The following is a 14,930-nucleotide window of genomic DNA, read 5'->3' on the forward strand; positions in this document are numbered from 1 at the left end:
CCTGAATCTGGAAGGGATGGAATTCCTACAGGTCAGTGCCAGGGATTGGCCCCTGCACCAGTGTCAGATCTGCTGGGTGCAGTCGGGATCACCCGGGAGTGACCTGAGGTGTGCCCTGTCCCAGCAGGCACAGGACCAGAGGGAAATGTTCCCTGGCACAGGTGGGAATGGCACATGCCCCAGGAGAGCTCCTGGCCCTTGCCCAGGTGAAAGGGCAGAGTCAGTTGACCACCATGTAAGCACAGCACACGAGAGAGCATATTTGGTTGGTTGTGTCAGGAGGAAGTTGCACAGTCAGATGGATTTACACTCGACTGGACTTATCCTCTGGCTGTTTTGTTTTCCTCTGGCTGAGTTTGGAATGTCTGTCTTTCCTGCTCTTTGAGTTTGTGTACCCAGCTTTTAAATTGGCTGATCAGCCCGTTGTACTCGTGATGGCTTCAGAGGGAGTTTACTTTCAATTAGGACCCTTGGATGAGGATTCAGTTTCCTTGAAAATCCTTTTGCTGGGGGCACCTCAGTGAACACAAATTGAAAAGTGCTGGAAAAAGCATTTCATTCCATTCTATTAAAATGTAGCTTATTTAAGTGGTAAAAGGGGCATTTGTGGCCCTTCTGCACATGATGGATTCTCCACTTGTAATCTGTGTTTTCAGATGTTTCCCCATGATATAGAACCATTGAATAGTTCTGGTTTTACAGATGAATGGAGGAGGTACAAATGTGTTTTCATTTTTTCAAAAGGTGATTAGTGCTTTAGGATATGAATATTTTTACAATCAGTGCTTTAAAAAATAAAAAAAGATCTTCAGAGCTGTCATTCCATAAGGATCTTAATGGTGATGGTTCTTTTTTTCCTGGTGTATTTACAAACAAAGAAGCAAAGAATTAATGCAGTTTATTGTCCTAACACTTCTTATATTCATCACTCAGATAAGTTCACCCATTTTATCCCTATGTCACTGTTTCTTTTCAGTTAATACTAGAAATTGCTTTGTTTCTTCAGAAACTTGGATTAGAGTTTAATAATTTAATGTAACTGCTCTTAGAAATTAATTGTAAATATAAATACAGGTTTTTAAGGATTTGTTATCACAGCTAATTTTATTTTCTTACATAATCTCCTGTTAAATGGATTTGCAGCTTTTTGTTGCTTATGAAAGCCCAATTAACAGTTCTTTCAGTCTGGTTCAGTACTGCAGTGGGAAAAGACTTTGATCTTCATTGTTTTTATTATTAGATTATTTTTTAACAATTACATTTTTCCCTTCCCTCAGAAACAGCAAGTGCAAAGTTTCTTTAGCTTGGGAAATTCAGCTACAGGGCTTTGACATCTATATGTTTGCACATTTCTATTGGCATGGACAAATATTTATAATATGCCATGTAAATGCACATATTCTTCCTGCTGTAAATACCATTTGTGACAGGAAATCCATTCTCTTGCACAACAGGTATGGTGTCCTTGGTCTTCCCAGATTGACTAAATCCTCCAAGCGCACCTTGTTCCCTGTGCTTTACAGCAGTGGACTCCAGTGGGACAGAGTTTTGTCTTTTCTTAATAATTTTACACGAGATTTTACTGCCTGTGGATGTGTGTACATGGGCAGATGAGGCTCAGCACATCCCTCATCTGTGTCTTATTTTTCCATTCCAACAAAGAACAGTGCTCCACACTTTGACACAGATTGAAACACGAGCTGCTGTTTAAACCTTTGCACTTTGCTCATTCTCCCCTAAGCCTCTCTCTGTAGCTGCCTGCTTTTGCTTTGCTTCTTAGCCATGCTTCAGGCATACCTGGCATCTACTGATTTTTTTCCTCTGCTCCTGTCCTTCTTTAAGAGTCCCTGACAGGGGGGCTGATGCAAACTGCAGCTCAGGCATCACGGTGGTGAGCCAGAAACTGTATTCATTAGCGAAGAACTGACAGGTTCCCCGCTGGCCCTGGCACTCGATGAATGGTGCTGATCTGAAGTCTTCCAGGCAGCTTCCAGGGGACATAAGGGACTGTCCACCACCCTGGTCACCAGATCCAGTGTGCTGGAAAGAACAAAGAGACAACTTGGTAACTGTGAATGAAAAATAGGTAAATGACGTTCATCTGTCTTTTTCCCTGCTTGCTTTTAACTGTGTTGGTTTTTTGTAATCTTATATGGGAGTAAGATTCTCTTGCTGGAGGAAATTTTAATTTGGTCTGTAATAAATTAATCTCAAAGTCTAGAGCCAGCTCACTTAACTTTCAGGTATTTATCAAACTGAAGGAAGGAGTAGTCTGGGTTGATTCAGAATGATGCCATTATACAAATGTAACTTGAGGATGGCATTAAAAAGACTGGAGCTCTAATTCTGAAAATTGTGTCTTTGTACATGAAAATCCCACTGTTTATTATTATGCAAGGAGGCAAAACCTTTGTTATTTTAAGAAATGTGTATCTTAAGTCTTTAAGTACAGTATATGTAGCTACAGCCAGGTTCTGCAATTTGGAATGGACCTTTGTCCTGTTTCTTGTGAATTTTCCTCTTTAATGTTTGCTAGACACTGAATAATTTACTTTTCAGAGTTAAAAATCCTTGAACCTTTAGAATACAAAAGCTGGCTGAAAGAACCATATCTATATACTGATGCACCCACTTTCTTACCATCAGAAACGAGTATCCTATCCAAAGGCTCCTCCAGCTGGGTGGGCAGGGGGGAATGGACTGGTCCTGGCTGTGCAGTGCCACGGCCTGTGCAGGGGCCTCGCACACAGCACATCTGCTGATGTAGGGCTGGATCTCCTCCTCGGACAGCGGCGCCGTGGGCAGCGGGGCCGCGCTGGCCAGCCAGTAGGACTTGTCATTGCGGCTGGCATAGTAACACACCTGGTTGATGTTGCAGTAGGCAAAGGGCATGGTACTGAACACAGGCAGGCAGGACCCTGCCAGACCTGGAAATTACAGTGAGGGATGCCAATTATTTCACTTCCTAGGTCAGTTGAAAATTGTATTCTGGCCAATATTGCTACAAAAATATGTATTTTAGCAAGATTTAGGTAATGCACAGATGTTAAACCTCCCAAGCCCTTTACCAAGATGTCTACATGAAAAACAGAGACCTATTACCAGTATGTATCTTCCTTTGACCAGTAATATTTAATTGTGTTGATCTGATATTTAAACATGATGTTGTAGTTTGTCACCATGAGAAACAGTTATGATAACAAATTTCCTAGCTGTGCCAACACTGAAAAATAAATTAGGCAAGAGGTGGTGGCTGGTTTAAAAGGAGATCAGCTATTTACAAACTCATTAGGAGCAGTGAGAAACCAAGTGACAATGCTGATAAATAGAAACATTTTTGTGAAGTATGACAAGCCACTGCTAGCAGTCCATTAAGCTGAAATCCCAGCAACTATCCTACTGCCTTCCAGAAAGGCTTCACAGACTCCCAAAGTGAAATAAAAGGATTGACAGATTTTGCAGGGCAAATCCTGTAAAACTCCCATCAGGCAGACATCAGTGGGAACCAATAAGTGACCAGTGCATACTTCTGTGGTGAACTTCTTCCAGAACTGAATTTAGAAGAGTTTCATGGTAGCCTATTGAGTTAGCAATAATCACTGCACAAAGTTCTGCCTTGAACTTGGTGTGTGAAGTGTTATTTCTGTAATGCCTCCGAACCCAAACACTTTCATTAAAGGCATGTGACATTTCTGTACAGAAGCCAGTTTTGTTTATCACTGATAATATTACATTCCAGTACTAATGAAGGATCTGGAGCAACCTGAGTAGGAAAAATGCCTGCAAAATCACAGAGGATTTTCTTTGAATCTTATTTTCACTGCTGTTATGAGGCATTCTGTTAGCAAGTGGCTCTCCTGGGAAATGCCAAACACACAATAGTGAAAACATTCTAAAACATCACTGCTATTCTAAAAATAGTTCTTTTTATTGCTCTTTTAAACACTTCTTTTTTGTTCAGCTTATTAGGTCCTTGATCTTTCCTCCTCAGAGAATTCTCTGACTCTTGTATAACAAGTCAACAAGAATTTAGGAAACTTTTCCTGTGCAAATTGCCACCAATCAGTTCCTCAGGCTGCAAGTCAGGCAGCTTATTTATACATCTAATTTTAGTCAGAATTGTATAAGACAGGGAAGAAGTGACCCAAGGCACCAAAAGCAGCTGTCTCTGGAAGGAATTTGACTTTGGCTTTTCCAAAAAATATTAGCTTCTGACTCTGAAAAGCAAAGGATTCTGCTGGGCACATGATGCATAATTTACTTGTAAAGCTTACTTATACTGCCCAACTGTATTTACCCAACTTAACCAGCTCTTTCCCAAGCTGTGTTTACAGTAAAAAAGGAGCAGATCCTCCAGGGAGTTATTTCAGAGTGGCCAAATAAGATTTCTGACCTAGGAAAATCTCTCCAGTGACTTCAAAGACAGCCTAAAATGAGCTGGGATAAGCGAAATAAACCCCTCATCTCTCCAACTTCAAGTCAAAATTACTTAGAAACACTTTTGCATTCAATTGCAGAGCAGCAGAAAGCCATTTTAAATGGGCGACAATAGGGCAAGATAACCAAATTCATTATAATCAGTATAAATTAGTGCAGAAAATAAGTAGCTGATAGTTTTATAGTTTGCTCCATGTGACTTATCTTTCCTTGTGTAGATAACACCGTATTATTCCTTAGCTGGAGAGCAATTATGTACAATACATACCAAGATCTTGATTATGGGCTTTCTCTTGTCCCTCCAGGTACAGCAGACTATAGCCAGTCCATAACTTTGGCATCCCCTGTGGGCAGAGTGGTTCTCTGTCTGACTGACTGTGAAGGACGAGCAAGAATCCACTTGCAGATCTAATCTGGGGGCCTGGTTGTCCTGGGACACCAGTCTGGCCAGGTGGACCTTGGAGAAAGGTAAAAGAAATTTACTTGTATAAAATACAAAGTTCACACCTGCTGTGTGTAAATGTTCAATAAGTTCCCAACTGAATATAATACAACTTCAAGGCTGTCATGGGCAATAAAGATACAAGCAGACTTCTGTAATTCTTTTTCTGGGAGAGAAATTAACTAGATTGCCACTGAATGCTTGGCATTTGGCTTTTCTGTTGTGCCTCTGTCTTGTGTTGTATAGATTAGGAAATGAAGTGGGCAATGATTTCCCAGACTTACTCGCTAGGATGAACAGAAGATTTGGACTGAATTTGAATCTTTGCAGTAACAGTCAATGCCCCTTGCTCACATATGTATTAAACCCTTAATTTATTAGAGAGCAGTCACAGGTAAAATACAACTTTAATTACTGCCAGACAGTTGCCCCATTAGCTCTGGCTCAGAGGTGCATGCCTATTGATATATTCTGTGTGAGCATGGGTGCTTAATTGCCTTTCTGCTTAGCAATGGATGCTGAGATAAATTTTCTTCCAACGGGTCTTGTTATGAAATCATTCACAAGTGTCACTGTCAGTGCTTGAACTGAGAAGGGGCAAGAGGTGTCATGGAATCTCAGGCTAGAGGTGGATGTATCCGTGTGGGAACTGGGGGAGCAGAGAGAAAACTGAGTCCGTGCATCATCTCACCCATCTCCCCCCACACCGAAGTCATGCTCATTCTTACCTTGTGGCCCAGCATATCCTTGCTCTCCTCGGCTCCCTTGGTCACCTGGTGGTCCAGGTGCCCCAGGTAACCCATCTTGACCTGGCAGGCCATATGATCCTTCTTCACCTTTTATGCCTAGATAAACACAAAGTATGTGCTTTTCCTGCATAGGGCTGCATTTAAGGTTCTGCTTGTCCAAACACAAAGGGCCAGTCAGCAAAATGGACACCAGGACAGGGAGGTGCAGAACTGCTTCTGCTGGGAATTCTCTTCACCACTTATTCACCCTGTGACCACAGCAGTAGCTCAGAAGTATGAGTTAGGAACAGCAGCTCCTGATAAGGTTTTCCATCCTCTCCAGAGATCTTGTGTGATTTACAGTAGAAATCAAAGCACTTCCCAACAAACATTATCATACAAGCCTCGTGCAGACCTGCCATGAGGATCTGCACCATGGAATGAGCTGTAACTCCTCCTGAGGCAAGCCAAGCTGTCAGCTTGGAGAACCCCATTCAGCAAAGTCTTAGAACACATAGTAAACTCCCTTTGAAGTAATGGATATATTGGAGTACTTAGAGAACAGAGAGGGACTGCAGAAATGGACATTTTTAGGCTCCTAATGGCCTCTCTTTTTTGTATTTCTCACATGTCCATGCACTTTATACATTGGAGGGAAGGTGTGGTGTGACAGTAAATGATGCATCTCGTGTAGTATGCAGATAATGATGGGCCTGTTCACTGGCTACCCAAAACAATCTGAATTGAACAAAGCAACACCTATTAGGTATTGTTGCCCTTAGAAGTGGTTTTCCCCTTTTGATAAAAAGCAGTTTTCAGATAAGGGTGTTTCTCTAGCACCCACCACAGTTGTTTCTCAGTAATGATGTTTCATTCCTTGCAGACTTTGTTATTTAACCTGCAGCTGAGTAATTCAAGGTTGTCTCAAAGCATTCAAACTTCCCCTTGTTACTTTTTACTAAGAAAGTCTGAACCAATTAAAAAAAAAAAAAATTAACAGCTTTTCTAGGTTGGTTGCTGAGTTCTTCTTCCAAAGCTTAAGCCCATTGAGGGATTTTAATAAAATCCATTGCTTTTGCTAGTAAAACTTACAGTTTGCCTTCCAAGCCAGGAAAAAATTGGACTCTCCCATCTTAATGAAGGAAAAAGCATTACTATTTCTTTATTTCTTTCATAAAACCAGTGTAAATATGTGTATCACTGTATCACCTGGTTTTAAAAAACCCTTAATGATGTATATAATGGAAACACAGCTGTGTAACCCCAGAAACTCCTTTTAGCTGACAAATCAACTAAGATACCTAAAACTAGAGAATTAACTGAAAACTGCATTGTTTCCTTTCATGCTGTAGGGAGTCTCCTGGGAGACAATCACAGGGGTTTTTCTCTGGACCCAGAGCAGCCAACACAACAAATTTTGGTTTCCCAAGTAGGAAATACCTAAAACCACACAAGGGATTCCACCATTAAACTGAAGACACTGCAATACAGCCTATGCTGTGTTTCTGTGAAGGTGGCCTCTCTTTTGGGATCACCAGTACCAGCATCACCCTTGTTTTCTTTTCATCTGTCAGAAGAACATTTCAGTCTTTCATCACTTCCTTTTTAAGATCTCTTTGGTCAGTTTCCTTTGGTGGTAACTTTTTCATGTTCTAACAGATAAAGACCTCTATTGTAGCCACTTCTCTGACTTCAGTGTCCTCTTAGGACTTTGGTTAGCAGAGCTTTGGGATTCACTTTTGCTAGATTTTAAAGCAAAAGTACATTTTAAGCATCCTCCAAATAGGTCTAAGACAGAGGGCTGGTTTGAGGTATTGCTTTATAACTTGGTGGGGAAAAAGGAAAAATACTTAAAGAATTTTTTTCTCAACAGTGTCTTATGCTTTTGCCCTGCCTGGCCTAGGAAATGGGAATGTAGTTCAGGCAGGCTCAAACAGCCTGGTTCAGCTACATTTATCCATCATCCTCAGCATTCACCAGCCCATTATGTACTTCTGGAGACTGTCAGTAAGTGTTTAAGGAGAAGAGAGAGGGTAAAACACGGAGAAGTAACTAACATTCTGACCCTTTTCAACTTGTTGTCTAAATGGCTGAGAAGAACATCCAAGCTTTCAAAACATGAGCTTACCTTGGGGTCCAGGGTGGCCTATTGGCCCTGGTAATCCTGGAGAGCCATCCTCTCCTCTTTGCCCTGCTTCCCCAGGAGGCCCTGGGATGGTAGGGCATGAATCATCCACTTTCCCTGGCTCACCAGGGTCACCTGGAATGTGTAATGGGAAAGTGAATTGCCAGACTGGCTAATAGTTCCTGTGCAAAAAGTCAACGTAAATGTTAGCTGATTTGGTTTTTCAAGAGTATGCTTTAAGTATTTTAAAATATTGAATAACTGAGTCCTGCTGTTTTAATTTTGCTCTTAGTCTTTTAGCACAGTATTAACAGTGTGGCAAGCCAGTGTTAGCAAGTGTATGTTAGCTGGTCTGTGATCTTTGCCCAGGTGGGCAAGAAAGTCAGTGGCATTCTGCCCTGTGGCCAACAGGACCAGGCAGTGACTGCTCCCCTGTGCTCAGAACTGGTGAGGCTGCTCTTGAATCTGTATTCAGGTTTTGGCTTCTCACTACCAGAAAGACACTGAGGTGCTGGAGTGTGTCCAGAGAGAGGCAGTGGAGCTGGGAAGGGTCTGGAGCCCAAATCTGGTGAGGAGCAGCTGAGGGAACTGGGGGTGTTTAGTCTGGAGGAAGGTCAGGAGAGACCTTACTGCTCTATCACAGTTACTTGAAAGGAGTTTGTAGAGAGTCTCTTCTCCCAAGTAATAGGAGGAAATGGCCTTAAGTTTGATCAAGGGAGACTTATATTGGGTATTAGGAAATATGTCCTCATGGGAAGGGCTGTCAAGCCCTGGAACAGGCTGCCCAGGGAAGTGGTGGTGTCACCAACCCTGGAGGCAATTGAAAAGATGTGTAGATGTGGCACTTGGGGACATGGTGTAGGGGTGGCCTTGGCAATGCTGGGTTAATGGTGGGATTTGATATGTTGAAGGTTTTTTCCAACTTAATTCAATGATTCTACATTTCACATATTTGGTATGAAACTTCTTAATGTGCCCCAAACTGATTTGAGTTAAAGCCTAAAGTCTACCTAACCAGCTTCAGTGCAAACACCTTAGCACATGGAAAATTTTGCAGTATTTTGCCTATTTTGTTTTTGCAAAACTATCAATAGGCAGGCCAAAAAGGCTAGCACATAACAGCCATTTGAAGTGGTTATAATACATAATAATAAAAAAGAATAGTCACATTTTATATATTGAAAGTTACTGGCACCTTTTGCCTGTTTACATTTTGGATCAACATTTAGTCAGATGGAAAGTTCAGTGTTTGTAGTAATCCAGAGTTAGGATTCAAGCTTTTGCTACGATTTTGGTTAGAAAGCATTTTGTGTGAAAACCAAAAGAAAAACCCAAATTAGAACTAGAAACAAATGTTTGACAAGTCTAATTGACATCCTAGCACGAGAGTTCTCAACAGAGCATTCTCATGACGTTGGTGCTGTTTATGTGAAATATGAATTAGAGCTATATTCTGATAGCAGTACCTACTATTCCTAGAAACCACACCAAGGATGCCTTCTAATAAGAGCTGAATGTTTCTATATATAAGGGAGGGAGCTCCCATGAAAAGAACAATAAACAAAAGTCATGAACTTACCTATGAAACCTGAAGGATTTGAAAAATGGAAATCAGATTGTGGCCATTGAGGTGCAGGTGGAAGCAAGTTTCAGGCATGTAAATTAGAGTAAAGAATGGAATGAGAACTGAAATCACTTACGTGAGGTGACATTAGAAACAAATAGTTCAGAAATTTTTAATCAAATGAGAAATCATTTAAGTTGGCAACTGCAGGGGTCTTTTTTTCTGAGATTGTTTAAATTATTTGCATGCAAGTTAACATTAGTATGATTATATATGAATTGAAGGATCACAGTTACAGTTGAATGACACTAAGCAACAGGTTCATAAGTACCTGTGGGACCTCTGGGACCAGGTCTTCCTGGAAAACCTTGGTCTCCTTGTTGTCCTAAAGCACCAGGTGGACCCTGTGGGCCATGGACCCCCATAGGACCTGGAAATAAAACAGACAAAAATATAATGCAGTCTGGATGCTTGGGAATCCTCAACTCTGCTATGGCAAAGAAAAAAAATACATATTTCTTCTTCTTTTTCTGTTCTGGATCTAACTTATGACTTTTCTTTTTGTAGAGATTGGAAGTGATTGGTTTAGATGGGATTTCTCTGCAGGGTGTGAAAGAAGCAGAGTATCTAAGAAGTCATAGTGTAGATTTCTGTTTTCAAACTAAAGAATCTGTTGAAAGCTCCAAGCTATTGCTTTGGGGCAGATGTGAGACTGTTAGTTCAAACTCATCTGCATTTTCCATAGTTTCTCAAGACTGCTGAAGCGGGGATCACGGTTTGCTTTTCTGGCAAACTCAAATGTTTTACTGCCTTATTCTCAGAGTGGCAGAAGTGTCTTCCAACAAGCTGTTGTGAAGCAGTGCATGTGAATTTGTCTCTACTCTCACCTTCTACCCCAACCCCATCGTGTCTGTAGGTAAGCAGGAAGAGCTGTGGAATGTCCAGCCTCCACCCCTTCTGACTGGCTCCATGTCCAGTGGGCACCCCTGGGCACAAGGCTCAGTCACAGGGGCTGGGAATCAGTGCACACACAACTTAAAAACATCTCTGACCATACCCTTTGGGCCTGCTCTTCCTTGGCTCCCTGGAGGGCCTCTGGCTCCCTGCTGTCCTCGTGGCCCAGGATTACCTGGTGCCCCACGAACACCACTGTCACCTGGATCTCCTCGCACAAAGATCGTCTCTCCGGGAGCACCAGGATTCCCAGGATCACCTATGGAAAAGAAATTTATTCTTAATGTATGCACGAAGTACAAACATTTAAAAATAGCCATCTTCTGCTGGTGGGTGTTTTTTTTTTATTTTACTCTAGAGTGTTTTGGTTTTGTTTTTTTTGGAGGGATTTTGTCTAGGATGTAGGACAGCCCTTGCATATTTCTGGAAATACTAGTGTTAGCCTTTGTCCAAGGAAGACAATAACAGGAATAGTTCCCAAAGTTAAATAACTTCTCTGCAAGCAGCAAGTTACTGATACATTCATTGAAACACGGTTTCTCTACATTTATATTTTAAAGCTTTATTACTGTGTTGCTTTATGTGGAGATCTCCATTTTGTCCTTGGTCAGTTACCTACCTAGTGTTCACTGAGGTAGTGATGGGTTTCTTTATTCCCTATGCACTTCTATACGTTGTTTCACAGACAGTAACCCTGTTATTCCTAGTATTCACAGGGGGTTTTTACATTATAAAAATTGATATTTTTAGTTTTAGTACCTCTGATGCCATCTAAACCAGGTAATCCTTGATCACCCGGAGGACCAGGGGAGGCACTATCAGGAGATCTTCCCATAGGTCCAGTGGGTCCAACAGGTCCTCTTCTACCTAAGGGATCACATTAAAAAAAAAATAAATCTGATGTTATTCTTTTTAGATTACAGGCAGAAGTTAGTAAGTAAAAGAATGCTGACATGAGAAGTCATGGAGGTAATGTATGGTCACACTTGTATACCAAACATACCGGTCCCCAGGCTAATGAGGCCATCTTGTCAAAGTGAAAATATTAATTATCTTTTTGAATTTTTAATTCTTCCCATAAAATCTGTGTAGCCTGAGGAATACATCATCCCATGTTGGCACATTGCCACAGAGAGCCACATTTTCCTGAACTCCAGCAATGGGAGAAATTATAACAATGTAAGGTGAGTGGGGGCTATGAAATGATTATGCCTGGGGCAGGAAAAGTATTCACAGATTGTTCCTAGCAAAAGGGAGTTACACTGATTCCTAAAAACCTCAGTGAACAAGATGAATTTACTAGCCTTAAATGCATTCTTTCCCCCAATCTTTAATGTGGATTTTTCCACAATAAAACATTTATGCCCTTACTTGTGACAGGCAGAGTTCTCTGCACAAACTTTTGAACAGTTGCAGCTTGTTAACATGTGGGTTGCATTCTGTTGCCTTCTCTTTTCTACCAAAAAGCAAATCTAGTTTCTTCAGTCTTGCTTTTCACCCCATCCTTCCATTTACTTTCTGGTGAGTTTTCTCCTTTTTGTCAAAGCTGGTCACAACTATCGAAGACCTCGCTTATCCCATGTAAGACAGTGTTAATACCTCTCAGAATTAAACCTGCTCTTTTTTCCTCAACAGCACAGTTCTGTTGACTCACCTAGTCCACAAACTAGTAACCAAACTAAGAAAAACGATTGTGTCTTCATTTTAGAATAATTCACCTCACCAGATTTCACCTCCTGCTATTTTTCTTCCATGTGTTATGTGACAAGGTCTGGCAGTGTAAAGCTGATGTCACTTCTAATCACAGAGTTGCTGAGGCTTGAGTGGGTCTCTGGAGACTTCCTAGACCAGCCCTGCCCTCAAAGCAGGATCAGTTAGAGCAGGTTGCCTCAGGTTCTGTCCAGCTGGGGTTTGACTATCTCCAATGACAGACCCTTCATAACTTCTCCAGGCAACTTGCTCCCATGTTCAATTCCCTTCACAGGGAAAATAAAACTTTTCCTTACAGCTAAGTAGGATGTTCTGTATGTTAATTTGTGCCCATTCCCTCTTGTCCTCTCACTGGATATCGCTATGAAGGAACTGTCTCCAGGTCCATCCTTTAGGTATTTACTCACATCAATAAACTCCCCCTGGGCCTTCTGTTCTGGAGACAAAGCAATTCCCCCTCTCCCTCCAGTCTCTTCACTTTCTCAGTGGCCCTTCCTCAAACACTTGCTTTTTCCCATTTCTGTACAGTTTGTATACCACCAAGCTCTAAAATAACCACTATAATCTTGTGAAGCAGTTCTATCTTGCAATTGCATCAGAACAGTTGATAGATTCACTTTAGTTCTGGGACTGCCAGATCTTCTGCACTCCTTTTCTTCAGGAATTTCTTCCCAGGTGGCAACCCTACTAGCAGTTCCCTGAGTATATTCAAGTCCATAATTTTCTATTTTCATTCTTTCCTATAACATAAACCAGAAATTCTCTGGAGACTCTCAGGAGTCTCTGTATCTCTACCAGAAACATCAGCGTGTTACAACAGAAGTGGTTTTAGGGAAAGAATCTTCTGAGTAATGTTCATATTAACCAGAGTAAGTGCCTTTAGAAAAAGAAATTAACTATGAGGTTGATTTCTACACTGCAGAGCAGCACTTTGGAGAAAACCTTTTCTTACCTGGAAATCCTGGGAATCCCCTTTCTCCAGGGGGGCCTGGAATAGAAATACCAGGCCATCCAGGATCACCTCTGTCTCCTTTTGGTCCAATTTCTCCTGAGTATCCTGGGGGCCCTGTCTCACTCTGACCTTTATAAGAAAACAATTATGTACATAAAGCTTACAGCGAGTACAAATACAGATGTGCAGGACAGAAATACCAGTTGCAGATGTTCTTCCTTGCAAGAGTTGCCTAGTGCTGTTTTTCTGGTTCCCTCTTGGAAGCTGGATAGAGTTTAGTTGAATCTGGCCCTAATTCATCACTTTCAAAGAAATTAATCTTTTTGCTTAAATGCTCTTCTTCAGGGGTTATTTTACATGGTGTCATTATGGTAACTTGAAATGTAAATTGATTGCATGGTTCAAAATTTAATTTTCTATCAGCATATATGTGCAATCTTTAGATAGATTATAAGCATTGTTTTTTAACAGTGCTTCAAAAGCACCTTTTGAAAGTTGTGAATACATCAGCATGAGTGAAATCCACATTCCTCTTAAGTATGAGGCACAACTCCCTTGGACTTTTAATGGAGCTGGGATTTCACAAGTCTCCTTTTCATTTGTTAGTTTTATCTTTTGCGTATTTAAGAAAAAGAGACTTGGCTCTCCTTTGAATCATCTGCACTGAGCTTTTTAATTTTATAAACAGCCTTGAAGCATTCCAACAAAACTATGTGAGTAATGGAAGTTTGAAAGTTTTCCCACAAATAACTGCAGGTGTGCCATTAAGCATACTTTAGATTCTGTTTGAAAGTTTGGTCTGAGCCTTAATGATATCTTCTGGGCAAGGCAAACATCAAAATAATATGCATCTTTCCTTGCACATTCAGTCATGTAGAAGATTTTCTGTTCCAGTTATTTCTCATCTTTACCTGGAGCTCCTGCAGAACCTTTTTGACCTTTTAGTCCATCCAAGCCATCCAGTCCAGGCAGTCCAGGAAGACCTGAGAGGTTTTACACAGGTATGACTGACCAAAAATCCATTACAGTCACAATTAAAAATCAAGCCTTTTTTTAATCTGACAACATCAAGGTGGGGTATTTGCTGAATTTGATTGCTGGCAGCTGCAGATGAGATCACATTGCAGTGCAATCTTTTTGGAAAGGCAAATGTGAAAAGTTTAAAAATTGCAGTCAATACAGTTTCACATCAAAGCAATCAGAAAGCACAGCTTTTAATCCTTTAGGTACTTCCATCCTGCAGCTAGCAGATTATGGGCTAATCAATAGAGACCCTTCTGTCTGTGACTGGACTGCCACTGTAACATGTGCTTGCTATTCCAAAGTTCACTGTGCTACCACTTCATGGCCACTGATGGGGTGCAGACACTACCTAAGATAGCTGTAAAGCTGAAACTTCTTTACAGCTTCTGTTCAAAATAGAAGTGCAATTTATCTAGCAGCAAAAAGAGGCTAAATTTCCACCTGGCTTCTTTTCTCTGGTCCTGCAGATTTCACACAGGAAACTATGCTTTTTTGCATCACTCTATTACAAAAGCTCTTTGATCTGAACAGCACAAAATCTTTGAAACAGCAAATCTATAATTGAAACCTCTGGTGTGACACATGGTAGTATATAGAGCAGCTCTGTTACTAGTGATGTTCACTACTAGCACTGGCTGAGTGTTTGTGGTAGTCAGACATAGCTTTTGCTTTATTACTTGTGCTTTTTTGAAAATTGCTAAAAGGTAATAAATGAAACAATAGATGGCACTTTTTAATCCATTTTTAAGAAAGTTGAACTAATCTAAGGTTGTGTTTGTTGTTTGCAGTCAAGGGTATAAAATATCTCCATGGCATCAGTGCTTTTTAGTTCCTTGGTTGTATAGATGAAATGTGAGAACAAACATTTCCTCAGTGCAGACAGCAGTCTGTCACCTGGTGATAGCAACTGGTCTGGCAAAACTGATGGGTCATTTGTGACAGGTTTCAAAGAGGTTTCAGAGACAGGAACAGAATTGGGATGCCTCTTGGTTCAG

General features: G+C 41.0%; 1 protein-coding gene across 1 annotated transcript in view; it reads right to left on the reverse strand.

The window, feature by feature from the left end:
• Positions 1–951: 951 nt before the first annotated feature.
• The window catches only part of COL4A4 (collagen type IV alpha 4 chain), a 66,702-nt gene continuing 52,723 nt past the window's right edge, over positions 952–14,930 (reverse strand). The window contains exons 38-47 of the mRNA XM_058812028.1: positions 13,824–13,895; positions 12,913–13,041; positions 11,010–11,117; positions 10,354–10,509; positions 9,628–9,726; positions 7,736–7,867; positions 5,608–5,724; positions 4,706–4,894; positions 2,641–2,927; positions 952–2,040 (exon numbers count right to left, since the gene is read on the reverse strand). Of these exons, the coding sequence (XP_058668011.1) occupies positions 1,777–2,040; positions 2,641–2,927; positions 4,706–4,894; positions 5,608–5,724; positions 7,736–7,867; positions 9,628–9,726; positions 10,354–10,509; positions 11,010–11,117; positions 12,913–13,041; positions 13,824–13,895 (1,553 nt within the window). The 3' untranslated portion in view covers positions 952–1,776. The remainder of the gene's footprint in view (positions 2,041–2,640; positions 2,928–4,705; positions 4,895–5,607; positions 5,725–7,735; positions 7,868–9,627; positions 9,727–10,353; positions 10,510–11,009; positions 11,118–12,912; positions 13,042–13,823; positions 13,896–14,930) is intronic.

This window comes from Ammospiza caudacuta, chromosome 11 (genome assembly GCF_027887145.1).
Source record: "Ammospiza caudacuta isolate bAmmCau1 chromosome 11, bAmmCau1.pri, whole genome shotgun sequence".
Taxonomy (NCBI): Eukaryota; Metazoa; Chordata; class Aves; order Passeriformes; family Passerellidae; genus Ammospiza; species Ammospiza caudacuta.